An 18,370-nucleotide genomic window follows, 5' to 3' on the forward strand; every position below is an offset into this window, starting at 1 on the left:
AAATAAACTGTGATGTTACACATAGAGTTAGTACAGTAGGTTTGATTAAATACTGCTGACTACTAACAAACTTACTGGGTTCAAACCCTTGAACCTTGGTCTTACTAGTACTTTCTAAATTCTAAATTCTAAATTAATGCAATGACAGGCATATACCAAATAAGTATCATTCTGGTTAAGAACATACTGTAAGAAGGGTTACAACGACAGGGGAGTGTGGCGGGCCAGTTTAAGTAGGGGTTGCAGTTACAGGAAATTATCTCTAGAGTTAGAATATAATTCATGCTTAGAGTTTGATATTTTAAGAAAACAGCTTTATTTGTGTTACACTTGCCCTGTGCTAGAAGTGACTAGTTACATTAATTTATTATCAGTGTACAGTCAATAGGGGATGTTTGGCTGTTGAGTGTCTTGGTTTGTAAACACTTGAGTTGATTAATAACAAATCATTTACAGTCTGAACTTCCCAATAAATGCAAATTTCCTCACTTTGAATTCACAGACTGCTACTTTGATAAAAATCAACTATTTTTTATATTGTCAACATTACCTATTTCCAGATCTTGAGTCCGTGTTCATGTAAAAATACAGGGAAAAATGCATAGGCCCAGAAAATGGGTCTTGACTCTATAGAATAAGATTTGGTTGTGTCTGAGATTTGTGATTTTTCTAATTGAAAAATGTATAGCCACAAAGGACCCAGATATGAATAAATCGCTGAGTGCAAAAACACCAGGCCCACCTTCATTAAGGGCATTTTCAAAGATTCAGAATTTCCCTGAAATCTACAAAATTATTTTTATGAAACAGTGACAATTCGAAAATTCATTCCACAATAGTGTCAAGTCTCATCAGTCACTTTTCTGGACTTGTGAACCAGTTTCACCATTGCTTACTCTGAGGCAGGATATTGCTGTGATGTATATTGTAGAAGTAAGGGGTTCAGATGCAATGCAGTAACATAGCAATATGGGCAATAATGCAGTTGATAAAGTAAAAATAAAGCATTTGTCAGAGGACATCTGCATTATTGCTGTGATGATACTTAAATGGAAGTCAGTTGTAACTTGTGTGGCCCCTCTTTAATTTATTTGTCGTGTTCTATATTTAGTGCATGCAAAACATAAGAATCACAATCTTCTGAAAAAGAAAAGGCACCAGACTTCACCCGGAAAACCTTTTTTTAAAAGTTTATTTTGTGAAATTACATTACAGAGAAAATAAATTAAGACTTCGAGGAGCAGAGGGCATTCCGAGTGGATTGCAGCACAATCACAGGCTAAAGGTGTGTGCCAGAGTACTGCTTGTGAGTGGACAGAGGGTGGACAGAGACCCTCACAGGGGAGAACGGTCTTCGTCCACTGACACCTCAGTGAATGCTGCGTGACTGTTGTCCTGGGGCAGGAGGGGTGAGAGGGGGATGATGTTGGGTGAAGGGATCCAAAAAGGAAAACAAAAAGAAAAAAAAACAGAACATATCAGAAATACATCCCATAGTCCTTTTTTTCCTTTGTTGGTCTACAAAATGGTGAAGTAGATGTCCTGACACCATTGGGTCTTCAGATATAGTTCCGCACTCACACCAGTCCTGAAAGGGAAAAACAGAGTTAGATCTGGCTTCAGGATCCTTGCCCAGAGGGTTAGACAGCTGGGGCTTCATGCGCAAATGAGAGACAGAACAGCAGAAAAGCTCTGGGTAACTTCCATTAACAGCCAACTAGGGGCAGAGCATGGCAAAACTGTTTAACTGAATAAGCAATTAAGTAAATGGCATAAAATAAAATCTTCCCTAAGAAGATACTTATGAAACCAAGAAAATCAAATCCCTCCATTTTGTAGTTGTTCATTCTATGGCTGGAACTCCACACAGCAGAACCGATCGGGACCTTTTCACGGCGTTGCCTGTCGCCGATTCATCAGAGCTAGATCTCAAAAAGCGGTAGGCTGTTGGAGGGCATGCTGGGAAAAGGAGAGCAGACGTACCTCTTCAAGTTGCTTTACACGGACATGATGTGCTTGACGAAGGCTGTGGAAGAGTGAGGGGTGGAGAGAAAGAGAGTGAGCAGTGAGAAACAGTGCTTTAGGAAACTGGTGAAGTGCTAAGAGTGTTAGCAGGCAAGAAAGCTGACCACACAGTGAAGGTCATGGATAGTGCTGATAATGCAAAAAAACATGGACTACATCCTGTATGCAGTGTGCAATCAGTAAAAAACAGTGGACACCACCAATCCAGCACACAATTAGCAGAAGATTAATAAAATAGCATATGGCTTTGTGAGTTAGAACACATTTAAAATGAGGTCTGCAAATTATTTAGGGTTATATTTTTTGCACTGTACAGGGTATCTGCCAGGACTTGGCATATAGTATTCTCATTTGTAACCTGTCTACAGTATCTCACTTGGTTGATAGTAACTAATTGATCTGGCTGGCTAGCTTGTTCCAGACACCCACTACTCATAGCATGTGCTGGGAACTAACCCTCGTAGTTGATGCAGCCGTTCTCATCTTCCTGACCCTGCAGCAGAGTGTCCACCTCACCCTCAGTCATCTTCTCACCTGAGGAGAGACACAACAGCACTGTTTCACGTGTTTCCTGTGGTGCAGACGGGGGGCCGCAAAACCTGAATCGATCGGACGTGTTGCGAAGATCCAAAAAACACATTTCTAACTCTTGAAGTGAAGTTGTACAGTTAGTTTTCTGCTCTTAAAATATATCTGATGTTTTGTTGCTGATGTAATTCGTTCTTTCAAAATGCTTCTATGTGACCGTGCAGCATAAAGTTCAAGAACATTAATGGCCTTATTCAGAAAAAGTTTAATATGTGAAAAGGGTTGACTTATCCAATGATAAATCTACCTATGAGGTGCACGGTGTTACATAAGAACCTTTTGTGCCTTTGGTATCTTTTCCACCATCATAAGGAGGGACAGTTTGAATTTTTTTAATAGAATGAAATTAATGTGCTTATTAGAATGCTAGGTAGTCTCTCCAGATGGGCCAAAGGCCGGCGATCCTCACCCAGTGTGGTCAGGACAATGCGCAGCTCAGCACCCATGACAGTGCCGTTGCCCTCCTTGTCAAAGACACGCAGACCCTCAACATAGTCTTCATAGCCACCCTTGTCTTTGCTGTTGGCCACAGTCTGCAGCATGGGCAGGAACTGGTCGAAGTCAATGGCCTTGGCATTCATTTCTGCAGGAGATCAGAGTGAGCAGGGCTGAGCCCCAGGTACTGGGAGACACATACAAACGGGCTGTACTGGAGGGCCTTGGTGCCCGGCAGATTCAGATTCAGCGTCAACCACAGCCCCCTCTGGGGCTTGTCCCCTATTAGCACTTTTAGTTCACAAGTAAAAGGCAGAAAGTTTTTTTTTAAATGGCTGATAAAGGGCCAGGTACTTTGTTGCAGAAAAAAAAGAACTTCCTGAAGCATGCTAGACTATGCTTTCTAGAAGCATTCTAGAAAAATACATTTATTGGCACAAAATAGTATATATATGCATTATATGCTTTTTTCTAAAAACAGCTTTTATATTTTAGTGCAGTTTTTGATTAGTGACTTTTAGAAGAAAACGTTTCAGTGCCTTTGCTTCTGTGGCGTATACAGTATAAAGGAAACCATCAACTTTCTCACCTTTTACTATGAACTGTAATGTAACACAGTAAAATATTGTAAAATAAGAATCTTCCTGTGCCACGCTAACACAAAGCTCTTATTTTTAAGAGAATGTTAAAATCTCTGCAATAATATGTAGTACTGTGTATACAGAGCTTTATATAATTGAATGCAATAAAATATGCAACTGATAGTATCAATGCACTTGCACAGTCTTTTTATTTTCATAGGATATTTTCCAGCAGTATTATGCTCCAGTGCTGTGACTATGAGGCTGATGTGTGAAGGTCAGAGGAACACCCACTTACCCTCGGGGGTGGGGTTACCCAGGATTTTGTTCACGTCCTTGTTGGTGGGGTTCTGGCCAAGAGCACGCATGACATCAGCCACCTGGTTGTAGGCGATCTTGCTGTGGCCTGTCCTGTCAAAGAGGAGGAAGGCCTCTTTGAAGTCTGGAGGGGAGGAGAGATTGGGAGAGAACAGCACAGGGTGGCATTAGTAAGAGACATCCAGGCGTATGGTGACCCTACTTAGGAAAGCACGCAAACGGCCAAATTCACAGACCACACAACCCAGGTACCCCCAGATACTCCCACTCAGAGGGGAGGCCTGGCTGCAGCCTTCTAGAAGCTCAGTCATTGTACAGACTGGGTCAAGCTCCTGACCAATCACTGCTGTCTATGTCCCACCCTGTCATCACAAATCATTTCTGTTCACAGTGCAATCCACAGTGTGAACTGTGAAAAAAAACACATTTAAAAGAATTCTCAGATATCCATCATTAAATGTTTTGCACTGTTTGACTTTTTAAGCATATTTTTTTTTCCAAATTAAAAATGCTCTTTTTTTTCTCAGAAACCAACATGAAGCACAATACACTGTGGTGTAAATGCAAAGACATACTGTAGCTGCCTCTGTGCTTCTGTTTCACTTTACTCCCTCTAGGAGGCTGTAGCCCACTAGACCACATTACAGGATTATTGAGAAGACAAACCCAAGAAACCCACAGTTTGATTTCTAATCAATGCTTCATTTCCCTTTGAAAAATAAAAAGTATGCATTACAGCTTAAATTCTTTTATAAAATCTAGCAAAACATTTTCAAATTTCATTTTTCCTTCAAATATAACATTTCCACTTTTGATTTTCATTTGATTTAGTGTTAAGGTCAAATCATACAGTATATTGGTAAGCACTGATTGTGACTTCACATAATTTATTTTGCTGTCCAAGGACTGGTCTACAGGCCAGTCTCTGTTGTTTATGTCACACCCACAGCTCCGGGTGGACACCTCAGCCAGGATATAGCTCTTTGGTGAAGAAGGGAGCATTGCTGAATGCAAAAGGTCACATATGACCATCAAGTTCAAACAGCTACAGTTCTCCTGAGTAATGAATATGTCCCCACACATAAAACAATAACAAATCCTACGTTACAAAGTCCAATTGGATCATTAGTGAATGTTTTCATTTTTACTCAGAATGCCCCTAAACAAAAACAATTAGCTCAAATTCTTACAGAATCAAACCAGTAAGACTATAGTAAGTTCAGCAGAGCATAGAAAATGGCACACTGCCAAGCTGTGCAGTAGTTGACTGTGTCCACTACATCCATATCTTTCTTCTGTGAACAGACTAGCGATGCAAGACACTTTCTCTTTTACTCATCTCCTCATTCCTACACACAGCTGCGGCTCAAGTGTGCAACGTACTGTAGATGTGACAAGAAGGAGCTATTTCTATGAGCTGTTTCAGGCGCTAATTTAAAAGTGATCTGAGGAAAGATTAATGGGACCCTTCGATTCCAAAACACGGCAGCTGTTCTCCACCATTCTCTCAGGAGGACATTTTAAGCCGTGACTGGGAATCAATCTGTTCCACAGGGACTAGCTCCTTCCTTATAAAGCAAGTGATATCTTCCACCTGATCCTCTTTAAAGAGGAATGCTGACTGGAGGGTAACTTAAACCCCAGCACCTGAACTCCCATACTAGGCTCTGCATCCTCCCTATATGCCTGCAAGAAGTGGCTCTGTCCATACAGGCAGCAAATTATACAGCTAATATTACTAATACCACAATCCTGTTCTGTGCAGAATATGCAATTATTGCTCATCATCTGCAATGTACAGCAAAGGTTGCAGAGAAATCTACAAAGATACAGGGCACACACCAGCAGTCTTGCTCCAACCCTTCAGGAAGAGTTTGTCCTGTCCCTGTACACTCTAACTCAGGACAAGCCCTGTGGCATTTATGACTAGTGGTCCTTCAGCTAACAAGGCCTGTTTCAGCATTATGGAAAAGTCTCCAACAGGCAATGAAAACTGGAACCCAGTAATCATCAGCAAATAACTTCTCATTTCCCTGGTTTCTCAGCTTTCTGTTACTCTTTGATTGAAAACCAAACCAAAAGATAGATACAGCAGTACCATTTTACATGAATATAGCCTGCCATATGGCAGCTGGGCTGAAGAACTCTTTTAGAAACACGCACAATAATGCATTATTTTTTGCACATATCAGACTGAGTTCTGGTTTTCCATTTTAATGCTCCCACTCTGTTGGTATATGTTTCATTTTGCAGAACTTTGGGGGGTTGTAATCTGGATTTGTCAGGTTTTGTCATGACTTTAAAATACAAAACTATTGAGTATAAATTAAATACTCAAGAATTTATTATTGAAGATTTTTATCACCTGCTAAAACCAACAGTCTGTGGTTATTGTTCCTACTTAAGTTTAAGCATACTGTCTTGGACTTTAAATTCTGTTTGGCCTTTCATGATTTTCAAGATGTTCTGCATGATGAATAGGTATACATTTTACATCGAACCATTTTCTCACAATTGATACTAAAGAACCCATGTGATCCAAAAAATGCACTTCACTTCCTTTTGTAAAGACTGATATAATAGGCCTGAAAGATGAATAAGCAAGGAAAATTGCTTACATCATCTAGATCTAACAATAAAACCATCTCATTTTAATCCAACCTCAATTTAAACTAAGAGGCCCAACTTCAGATCACACTGGTTCTTTAGCAGGCTTTTAAAACACAGCTATACAACTGTGAAGTGACACCGACACACACTGATAGCAACTCACCTTCCTGCTGTTCTGCGGAGAAATCGATCTGTACAGGGCAAAAACCAACCAGAAAACATCTTAAGCACCCATTTAACAACCAGTGGACCCATGGGCACTTCCCACCCAGAGCCAGACAGAAAAGGCTTGCTTGCTGCCTGGCTCAGGGGGGTAGAGCCCAGAGACACAGAGAGAGAGGCTGGGAGCAAACACCCTCTGAGGCTTCACAAGCAGGCCCAAGCCTAGGTGGCCCAGAACTTTGCCCCCAACCTAAACCAGACCCCACTGCACTTACCAGCGATCTCATCAGCAGAGAAAGACTGCAATGGAAGGAGAGAACAAAAAAGAAAGATAGGATTTGTGTTACCAAATGCACCAAAAGATCTGTCACTTCTTCAGTCAGAAATTGATTGTCTAAGTGTTCGTCATTGGTTTTATTGCCTGTTCTCTTAAAAGCATTTGAAAGACACAACTAGTTAGTTATGATATTGGGGGTCGCTATATGTGACCATTTTTTGCACGAGGCTTAAAAAAATAGCAAATCAAAATGTATAGGTGTGCTTCCTCCAACCTGTGTTATAATAATTTAACAAGTAATTTTAACATTTCCCTGGTTATTCATTGTTTTAGATTAAAATTCGTATTAATTAAAAACTCTTAAATTACAATCCCGGGTAGAAAAAAATGTTTGCTAGTATTTAAAACATGTCATTATCATTATTATTCTTATTATTCTTATTATTCTTCTTATTATTATTATTATTATTATTATATCCCAAAATAATCCTGTGGTTGCATTGATCTGTTTAAATTTCCATTCAGTAAACGTTAAATCCCTTTAACAAAGCGCAGATGCCGAAAGCTGTCTGTCAAAGTGAAGAAAAATCGCGTCGCGGCAGCGGAGTTCAGAGAAAGTCCCGACACACACCATGGCGAATGGCTGGAGCAGGCGAGCCGAGGCAGGAGGCAGAGGCCGGAGGCAGGAGGAGCGACTGTGTCCCTGGAGAGTGGTCGTCTTCTCCGGGCTGAGCCCTTCTTATTTATCCGGGGGCCGTGACGTCACGGGGGGGATCAGGTAGCCGCAGGGGAGTTCTTTAGCTTTCTTAGGGCAAGGAGAAAGTGGAGCTGCCGCCCCCCTCACCAAGGACCGGCCGAAGGGTTTGGGTTATTTTTGGGTTGTATGGGAGGCCACAGACAAGAGCCTTTGGTCTCGGTCAGCAGATTTTTTTCTGGGAACGCACAAAGTCTTATTTTATTTATTTTTTTCACCCACGTGTGACAGTTTATAAAGCCCTGGGCCTTCCTATTGCTTTGTTGATCTGCTTTTTTAAAACGTATTTTTGTAATACATGTACGCGTTGAATGGTTTTAAAGAAACCACACGATTTAAAAAATAAATAAATCCAGGGGTTATGTTGTATGGGCTTTTGACGCTCGGTAGAATATACACATAGATATGTCTAACATAAAATAATTTAAAGGGTTTATTTTAAAAAAAATATTCGACATGCCGCCAGTTTGAACGAGATGTATTTTCATGACCGCGCTTTCAAGAGATTCGCATTTTGCCACCGGCGAGCACGAAGAAAACGACCTCTTATGGACAGCGTGTGGACGCAACAGGACGGTCGGAGATCAGACACTGACACTCCTGCCAAGACTGCGGCCTGCTCCCGGGGACGGAGATTGACATCCAGGCGTGCGTCTTGGCTTAAAATAGAGCTGCACATGAACCGTGGAAATGAGTAAATACTTGTGTAGAAAACATTTAGCTATTTACTGGTAGAAGATGAAAAACGGGTAATAAAGTAACAACCTCAAGGGGGAAAAAAGGCGAGGAAATTACTTCGTTTTCAATTCGTTTTTCAACTGTCAATTGGCAATGTATTGTCGTGTCTAAAAACGTTTAATTTAAAACAACCTGTATTTTACGTTATGGGTACTTTAGTATGGGGGATATCAGTCCTACTATGCGGTCGTGCCCGAAAACTTTAATTTAAAACAAGCTGTATTTTACATTATGGGTGCTTTAGTATGGGGGATATCAGTACTACTATACGGACATTTTTGGTCTTCGCCAGGGGTTCTATACTTGGGTTGCACGCCCCTTTTGGGGGTGCGAAACGTGCCGTATTTATTAGAAGGTAAATCACTTAAAACCAGAAATGACCTCAGTGATTTTTGATAAGGGGTGCGGAGTGCACATTTTGAGTACCAAATGGGATGCAGGCTGCAGTTTAGATGAAGAACAACTGGTCAACGTTATACACACACACACCAGCTTCAGTTGTGTTTTTATCCGGTCTGTGTTTTAGGGGTGGTTCCTCGAACGTCTTTGCTACAAAGTGAAAGGAGCACATGTTCTAAAGGGACAAGGTACACGCCGGGAAGTGGATGCAAAAGACGATTTAAAACCACATATTTCTGTTGGACTCAGTTAAAGAAACCAAAGGCTTTGGAAGTCTGAATTTACTTAGTCGTCTATTCTCCGTCATCCCCTCTTATTATAGCTGGGACGTTCTTCCGCCATCAGTCATGAGACAGCTGGTAGCGCACCTCAGATCTCTGTAGGGGCTTCAAGCTAGGTGAGTCAAGTCAGCTCCGGCTTCCGGTGGAGATCGTAGTCCTTATCAATCAATCATTTGTAGCACCATGAAAGAATGCAAATAGTTCGTGTGGTGTATTCAGACGTTACACGTCTATGTATACCCAAGCAAATGATATTCTACCAATACCGGTTTCTTCGCTTTTTCTAAGAATTGGCTGGAAGATGCTGTGCGTTAACCGTGACATTTGGATCTGTTGGTGCATTTGGTTTCACCCCGACTCCTTTATGGAATTTAAAGGCAGTCCAGCTTTCTGTGCCGGTGAGCTGCAAAAGGTAAATTAAGTATAACTTTACAAAACAGTTCATTTGCAGGTGCATTGCTCCAGCCTCTGTCTGATAAAACAATAAAGCTCATAGACTTGGCATGCAAAAATGCAAACGTAGATATGACTCTGATATTGATTATTAGATACAAAACCTAAATGTAAATTAAAATGATTTTTTTTCGAAAACACAGTAGAACAATTAACATCATAATACAATATCAAGAATAAATAAATAATCATCATCACAATAATAACAATAATAATGAATATGGCCTCTTGACATGCAGCACTGACAGAGTGTATAACACGTGAAACTGACCCACTACATCATGTCAGTATGTTGGATGATAATATAAAGTCGACGAGATCAGTTTGCCTCGTTAGCCAATTACCCCTGGGCGCAGGGCTCAGTCATTGATGTATACTTGATCACACCTTGGTCAGCTGCCAATAGCTTTTGGTTTTCGGCCCCTGGGGCTTCATAGCATGAAAACTATTACATCCTTTTTGTCTCTAATTCACGTTAAGCTGACGGCACGGTGTCGCGGCCTCGCGAGTGCAATTAACACTTGCAAACTCCTCATTCGGCGCCGCGTAACAGTCCACGCCCCCTATATTTCCATTGTCCAATGACGGCGCTGCCGGGGAGGGACAGAGACCTCTAGACGGGTATAAGCGGGTGATGGACGCTGTCTGGGAGACAGACAGGAGCTGTCCGCAGTACTGATTGTGCAGAGCATCCCTTTTTCGTTGAGCTTGAAAAGTAGTCAGTACTGACTGAAAACAAAAGTTTTAAATGTATGTTTTTTTTAACAAGATTAACAAGCTGACCCTTTAAGAATCTCTCATTTATGAAATGTTTACTTCTCAAACTGCAAATAAAAATATTGTTTTCCCAAAGTACAATGTATACAATTTATATAACTGTAAATTAAGATGGTCTTTTACGAACTGACCGAGAAATAAACTATATATTTTAATACACGGTCAAAGTTTTTTATAGTGATTAAAAACGAATGCTACAATTTTCCCACAAGCTGCTTTACGGCTCGGGGATTTCCTATTTTAAATGTTCTCTTTAATATGAATACTAATGTTCTTAAAACGGATACAGCAAATTGAAGAAAAACCAAAGCCAAGTAAACCCAAATTAAAAGGCAGAGTGAAAGATGACTGCTGGTATTTGAAATACTGTGTTTTTCCACAACCGGATGTTTTTCCATAACGCTTAATAAATCATAACGTTCGAGTTCTGTTGCGCCAAACTGGAGTATTTTTTTAAGTTACTTTAATGCAAATGTTAAATAGTTAAAACTGTTGCAAAATAATTTTGACGTTGAATTGAATAGCAGACATTAGTACCATACATTTTCGGACACACATTTGTTCTTTGATTTGTACTCGGTGTGCCTTATTTTAAAATGCCGTTATCAGTCAAACGAAATTCAAACATTTAAAGAAGTGCTTGTCATCTATCATCCTTAAAAATTGTAGTTAAGAGTTGTTATCATAGGTACATATTCCAAATCAACATTTAGTATATCTCCAAGCATCTCAGATTTTGTTTTTGTTTGTTTTAAGGTAAAGTTAAAAACAACTCCTGTCAAACCAGCATACATCTTATGATTAATTTACTTACTGTGTTTAATTTATAGTACTTTTGTTCAAAGTGTTTTGTTCAAAACGACTTTTTTGAGGTATCTGATTCTCGCACTCCCTCAATTCGTCATCACAATCACTATGCTAATTCGGGACGTTATCTTCTAGCAAGACGCGGGACAGCCCGTATTCATTTCAGCGCGTATGATAGCAATTGTGACATAAATGTCCATATTCTACGGAGAAGAATACTTCTCGGTAGCGATAAGTATTCACTACGGGACGGGAAAATATGAAACCGTGGAAATGAAAACAAAACACAACACACGCTCGGGATCACGAAGTTGCCCGGGGCTGAGGGGACCCGGGGAACAGCGAGCCTTTACCTTGACGCTGGACAGGTCCAGAGGTTTGGGCTTCTCCGGCTCTGGTGCGGCGGCCGGGGCGGGAGCGGGAGCGGGAGCAGCAGCCTTAGGCTCTGCTTTCTTAACGTCCTTCTTAGGTGCCATTTTTTTTTTGTCTACAGCCGCGTTAAGTACTTGAAGAGAAGATGAACAAAGAGCACGAGCAAAGATCCCTGCCTGAGGAAGTCGAGGAGGTGGAAATAGCAAGACGGATCTACAGCCCAAGTGGCTTGGAGAGAACTCAACGTGTTAGGCGCTAAATGGGAGTATATATATTTCACTTAGCGATCGCTCCTGTTTTACCACATGGAGTAGGATTGGACGACATACAAAGAAGGGTGGGTGAGATGGGGTCTTTTTTTGTGCGCTCGGGCTATAAATGGAATATGGGCGACTCAAACCGGGCCAGCAGGGGGAAAGAGCCCGGCGTTGTTTATTTTAAACTGAAAAGCGAAAATCAAAAAGGAATTTCTGAGGGGGTTCGGTGACACCTCGGGTTCGTGGCTCCCTGCATTTTAACCTTTCCTAGAAGTTTATTTTTGCTGAAGGGGGAATGTGTGGTTTTCCACTGACACATAGGCGACATACCTTCGGGGTCGCATTACACCTGGACGCTTGGCTCAGGCAGCCCGAGGGGGCGTGGCAAGGAAGAGGGCGTGTACACGGCGTCGTACACGCCCCGTTCCCTCTGGGCCCCGCCCACCAGCGTCCCTCTTTTTCTTTTTAGAAAGTTGTCGAATAAGCAAGAGAAGGGTTTAAAAATAACACCTCGTCGTATAAGGATGCATTCAGAGATGTCCTCGTCGTCACATATACTCCCTACTGTCTATGCCCATCCCTGTTTTCTAATAGAGGGAAGCGAGCTAAAGCACATTCTCTATGCCCGCTACCGGTTCTTCTGAAGTACATCTTCCAACGATCAGATTCTAACGAATTATCTTGCTTCTAATCGTTTGTTGTATTAAGAAGCACACACCACACTTACTCTTACGTCTTTATTAGCTCGAATTGGCCACTCTCCCGTAGCTAATGACGCATTCCCTGAACAGCGTTCGTTCTGTGAAGACCCGTCTTTTCTAGTGCTTCTCCAAAGAAATGTCTAAACTCGTCATGGAAACAACAGAAAACATGTCGTTGTCGTTTCCAGTTTTTTTTGTTTGCTATTCCGCCAACCAATGCGTTTACTTTCAACGAGACAAAATCTGTTCGTTTTCTGGTGTCTGAACTCGGCTCTGCGAGGGTTTTATAATTAGGAAAGTACCGCAGGATCACGTGTGTATCCTCTCAGCTTCTGAGAGCGGTACCATCCTTTGCATGAAATATAATTCTCGCCACAGAAAAGAGTTATAGTCGCGGAAAGCGACCTTAAAGCTACAGTGCCCCCTGACTGCACACCCTATATCCAGACGCACTGCCTGTGATATCTGCAAGGATATTGATTCACCGTTTCAAAGTCTTCCATGGTACTTGAAATAGTATTGCATGGTCTGAGTGAATTGCTGCATTCCGGAACTCCATTATGGGGAATTCGGCATTCAATACGTGCTTACTGAACTGACACTTGATAGGGAATTATCAACGTGCTGCGTTGGACCTAGTAGAGCCGCGGAGCTGCTTTTGGGTAAAACAAAACTCCTTAGTCAACCTCCAGTGCCCTGGATGTGAGCCAGTACAGACATTTGATTCAGGTCCCTTCAGAGAAATCACTGGAACAGTCTTGCATATTTGTGACACATTAACAACCAGTTGCTGTGGCAGTTGATACGTTATGAGCCAGTACATTGGACCCCAGGCACATCTCACTTCCACTCCCTGGCGCAGCTTCCTGAACTCCAAATACTACGTGCGCTTTCATTTAAAAACAGTGTTTTTCCACTCATATGGTCTAATAAAACATTACTCGTGTTCATATTTAGCAGATAGCTCTATACACGTTTCAGTGGCGCCTTTTCCAAGTTTACTGAACATCCTTTCCAGCCTAGATTAGTAATCACTAACTCGTACCTTAAATTACCAAGTTGACTAGAAAATCCGAGTGAGTGGTCCATCATCTTACAAAATCTATCATTGTAAAATGAGCAGTTTTCTTTTACAGTACAACTAATGGGTGAACACTACTGGTGAAGATTCAGTGAACACCATCTGCGAGGGCATGCTCGCTTACGAGCACGGGTAGACGTACAGAGTAGTCTTGGAGAGTTTCGAGCTGGGAGTTGGCAGTAAAGTGCGCGTTGGCAGTAAAGAACAAGGATGTAAATTTCAGGTTGAAAAGCACAAAAAAGACACAGTGCTTCAGCTCCCTAGCTTTCTGCGGGTGTGGTATTTTGTATACTGTAGTTATCCTTAATTTCATTCTTTTAGCCTAATGTAAATACACACATTGCAATGTGAACGTTTTGACACTGTCCTGTTATGCACAAAAGCCCATTAAAGAGTAGTTTAAAATGTAGGGGAATGCCTAGCAACATTTTGCAAATTTAAACCCCAGCAGACATTTGATGAGGAAGCAGCGTGACTCTTCTTTCTGTGGCCAACCCAATAAATCGCAGAAGAGGCGGCAGGCAGCTGGCGGTGCCAGTAACCTGCCCAGGCTGACTTTGCACTCCAGGCTCTCCGCCTTTTGTCTCCCCTCTTCTAAAAGTGTCTCTGCCCCGAGCCCAGCCCCCGTCCTCGTCCTGCCAGTCTCCTCCCAGCTTGGGAGAGGGGGCCTTTCAAGACATTCTAACCTCACATCCTCGCCACTCCCCTCCCGAAGAATGGGTGATGGGAGAGGGAGGACGTGTCAGCTGTCATCGGGATACCAAGTGCAATACCTGTAGTGCCAGGGTGCTCCACGGTTTCTGCATTTTGCTCTGACTGATTGTTTCATCCCACTTACCTGACCTCACGACTGGCTTAACAACCACGCTTGTTTTCGTCTCTTGAGCTGGGAAGAATTGTACATGAATAATGACAATAATAGGGGGTTGCTTGAAATCCTCCAAGTGTTAAAAAGTTGGTTGCTACATTTGTCATTGAGCAAGTTACCTTTTCAGGGTAGGCTTGGAGGAGATACCGGAGAGCTCCACTGCAACTGAAAACAGAAGGCACAGGGTACCTGCAAAGAGCAAGGCAGGGAGCTCCTTCTACAGACACTGCGACACAAAAGCACATGACTATGCAAGATGTCCAGGTGTCTGGATGTTTACTCCTGTTTTCAGATGTGCTGCATCCCCATCCACCAGCACACGGAGGCAGCTGAGAAAACACACCAAGGTAGAGGTCTCCTGATTGCAAAAATCACTAACATTGGGAAGCATCAGTGAAAACAGAAGGCAACTTTCAACTAGTTGAGTCTGTGGGGGGTGTCTGTATTGTTAAGTGAGGAATTTGTTTTGAACTGGATAGTACAGTAAAACTGTACTGCAGTGAACCATACTGACAATGTGGAAATCTTGGGTCATCTTTCTTTGAGGACTCAACATTAAAATAATTTAAAATGTCACAACTGAAGGCATTTCTGAGCTATCCTTTGTGATAAAAATAAGAATAATCCCAGGCTGGGATGCTGTTGTTATTGGTTATTTCAGTTCTTTTTTTTGTTCCCCTGTTTCTAATGTGTATGATGATTCCCTTATGTCACTCTTCCTCAGATGCCTTCTTCCCACACAGGATCACAAGAATATTGTATTAATACCAGAAAATTCCCCAGTTCTATTTTTGTTCTCCAAAAAACCTTGCTTAAATTAATGTCATCTGCCCTATATTGCTTAATTACACGTCTGACAAAAACTAGAAACCAATGCCAGGTATTCTGTTTTTACAGTATATATAAATTCACAATAAATGGACAATTTAGAGTAAAAAAAAAACTTGTAACACAGTATGACAATAATAACCACCACAGTAAAGTCTTATGGTCATGTTGTGCATTTGTTGTGTGTGGCGATTTCTGTTTTTCAGTTCTGCAGTCTCACCAAAGAGTATTAGGAAGGCTTGATGCACAAAGTAGAGTAAATGTCAAGGGAGTTCCATGTCTATCTGGATTAATATAGGTTCCTCTGCATGACCTAATACTGGAAAGCTTGTACAGTTGGACAGGAGGCCAAAGTTTCTGACGAGGATAAACTGTACTGGAGAAATGGCACTGAGGTCTACGCAATGTTGTGAAATGCTCTGAATATCCCAATATAATCAGTGACGTCATTCAGTACAGATGCCTATCAAAACCATTTTTTTCTAGTTATAAAAAAGTCTGACATTATCTTACATTATTATATTTCATATATTGTCTGCTGTTCACACATAAATCCACGTATTTATTGACATTTCTCAAAGCTGTGATACTAACACAAGTGCTGTGTTCTGTTTCTACCTTAAACTCTGCACTTACTGTACATCTTCCATATCCTATAACCCAAAACCTGCAAGATGGAAAACAGTGAAACACGAACCAGAGTGAGCATGTGGAAACTATAACGAAAGGGCATTTAAAACAGAAAACAGGAGGCACTTTTTTTTACCCAAATGGTTCTGGGAACGAGCTACCCAGCCATGTTTTTGAAGCCAATAAAATTGATTTATTGAAGAAACAGGTACTGTAGATGAGATCCTTGGATTAATTAACTACTGTACAAACTACTAAATGAGCTAGATGTGTTGAATAGCTCCTAAGTCCATTTGTGATCTGTCTTGTGTGTATTGGTTACTAACTCTGAACATGAACACGGATATGCAACATAACATTTATTCTTCTAACTGAAGATTATCTATGTGCTTATTAGCAAGTTGAAGACTAACAATGTTTTAACCAGCTTCTAGTGCTAGGAAAAACCTAGGCTTTGAAACCCACAAGCTAAAAAGCACATTATTTGAATCCTTCCTGTAGAATGATCTGGTGGTAAGTCATGCATGTGCCATCAGTAATTTCTGCTCTAAGGAGCTGAAATAAGAGATGAGCGATACAGTACAGGGATCTGTCTGGGTCAGATTGTTGCTCTAACACATCATCAATATGGTTTTATATACAGACTCTGTTGCTTTAAGATTCATGAAGGACATATTGCTGAATGACTTTTAAGCCTTAACCTAACAGGCGTGTGGCTCAGCAAAAGAGTGACTCTTTTTAGTCAAATTGTTAGAACTTTAACTCCCAGCATTACTATAAGGCTTAGCAGGCCAGAGCATGGAGATCAGTCTTGACTGTCCATCTGAGAGGTTACTAAAATAGAGAGGTAATTCAGGCTATTCCGGTTGTCTCCTTTAAGTATGCAGCAGATTTGGCAAGAGCACCTGGATACAAAACTCCCTGGAATGGCTGAGTGACAGTGCTCACCCAGCTTGAGGCAGGGAGTCAGGTGACTCCACTAGCCTTGGAATGGCAGGCTTTACGTTACCAGTTACGGTCAAAGGTCAGAATACAGGCAGTCCCCTTGTGTTGTGACTTACTCGTAACGCTCCTTGTGAGGCTTCCCAGGGACAATAATGGTACAAGGAAACAGAAGGCACCAAAACATCAGGACACTACAGAGGTCAGTGCTGGACTGTCCAATCAACATGGCTGCCTATCAATAGCACCCACCAGTTGGAGTGCAATGGAAGGAATGAACTGAAACCGAGACTATCTTAAGGGACAGATGTAATCTAAATATAGCACTCCAACTGGGGGTGTGAGATGTCTTGGGATTTCTTGAAGAGGGTGCAGCTCCTTAAAGCACTGATTCACTGCTTGACAAGCTCTAAGCAACCAGACTGAAGCTCAGCCTGATAATAGACCAAATTGCTTTCTTAAGAGCAGAATAGTTTTTTTTTTATCTGCCACAGTTTTAGAAAAAATTCAAGAGTATGAACCCATTGCTTAAAAAAATAAGATGGATCAGCTCTGAGAACTGCAATAATACCAGTTGATTTGATCAATATGGACAGAAGATATACAATAGTTATACATACTCTGAAATGACTGATAAAAATATGTCCAACTACAAATGACAGTAATATAAAATTATTTTGATCTCAAAGCACTTTATGTACATGGGGATACGTAGCTTGTTCACCAGGCTGTCATGTTGTAGCCAGCAGGCGCACAGCAGCTCAGCTAGAGACGTGAGAAATTGTATCACCACTTGAATTCAGGGGTCCTTTAGGGTGGACAGACTGTATTATACATATCCGCTCAGACACCGGAGTTAGAAACTTTACTTCTTACACAATGAGAACGCTCTTTCCCCTTGTTTTTTTCTTTTTACCAATGCAGATCTTTTGAACAATCCAATCTTCTGAATAAACCAAATCTGCGACTGCAACATCCACTACTTTGTAGAAACTGAAAACGGATCCAAAATTGTTTCCATCTTTAATCTTCAGCAGTTATTGAACTGTAGTAGCCAGGACGACAAATAACAGAAAAAGACAATTAGAAGCCCAGAGTAAGTTTTGAAAATCTCACCTTATATGTAGCCCTCATCTACTTTTACATTTACTATCATTCTTAATCTACAGAAGTATGTCACAAAACCCACTTTACCTGCTGCTAGGAATTATAATTCAGTTGGGAAACACCTACACTACTTATCACCGCAGACTGTATCATGTAGGGAGAAGACGCACCCAGGCTCTACCACCTACAGAGCAGTGTCAGCTGACACACCACGAGCTCCACTCCAGGAGGTGAGAGGACAACAAATGGAGTTGCACCTGTCACTGTACGCCTGTCAGAGGTCACAGGAGCTATTACAATAATAAAAGGTCGAAAATGATTATGCTGACCACTCACTATCACAGCAGGATTTTCTTCAGCTGACAGCCTGACGCAGAGG

General features: G+C 41.5%; 1 protein-coding gene across 2 annotated transcripts; it reads right to left on the reverse strand.

Annotated features, from left to right (window-relative positions):
- Window positions 1-1,174: 1,174 nt before the first annotated feature.
- myl1 (myosin, light chain 1, alkali; skeletal, fast) lies at window positions 1,175-11,825 on the reverse strand. 2 transcript variants are annotated; one of them, XM_088605752.1, is made up of 8 exons: window positions 7,628-7,781; window positions 6,995-7,019; window positions 6,721-6,748; window positions 3,928-4,071; window positions 3,023-3,196; window positions 2,482-2,559; window positions 1,984-2,026; window positions 1,175-1,588 (listed from the first exon to the last, which is right to left on the reverse strand). In XM_088605752.1, the coding sequence occupies exons 2-7, from the start codon at window positions 7,004-7,006 to the stop codon at window positions 1,998-2,000; spliced, it is 465 nt and encodes a 154-aa protein (XP_088461878.1). In that variant the 5' UTR covers window positions 7,007-7,019; window positions 7,628-7,781; the 3' UTR covers window positions 1,175-1,588; window positions 1,984-1,997. The 2 variants fall into 2 exon arrangements, with proteins under 2 accessions (XP_088461878.1, XP_088461877.1); XM_088605751.1 differs by lacking the exons at window positions 6,995-7,019; window positions 7,628-7,781 and adding an exon at window positions 11,559-11,825.
- Window positions 11,826-18,370: the final 6,545 nt, after the last annotated feature.

Source organism: Lepisosteus platostomus, chromosome 14 (genome assembly GCF_059453375.1).
Source record: "Lepisosteus platostomus isolate fLepPlt1 chromosome 14, fLepPlt1.hap1, whole genome shotgun sequence".
NCBI lineage: Eukaryota > Metazoa > Chordata > Actinopteri > Semionotiformes > Lepisosteidae > Lepisosteus > Lepisosteus platostomus.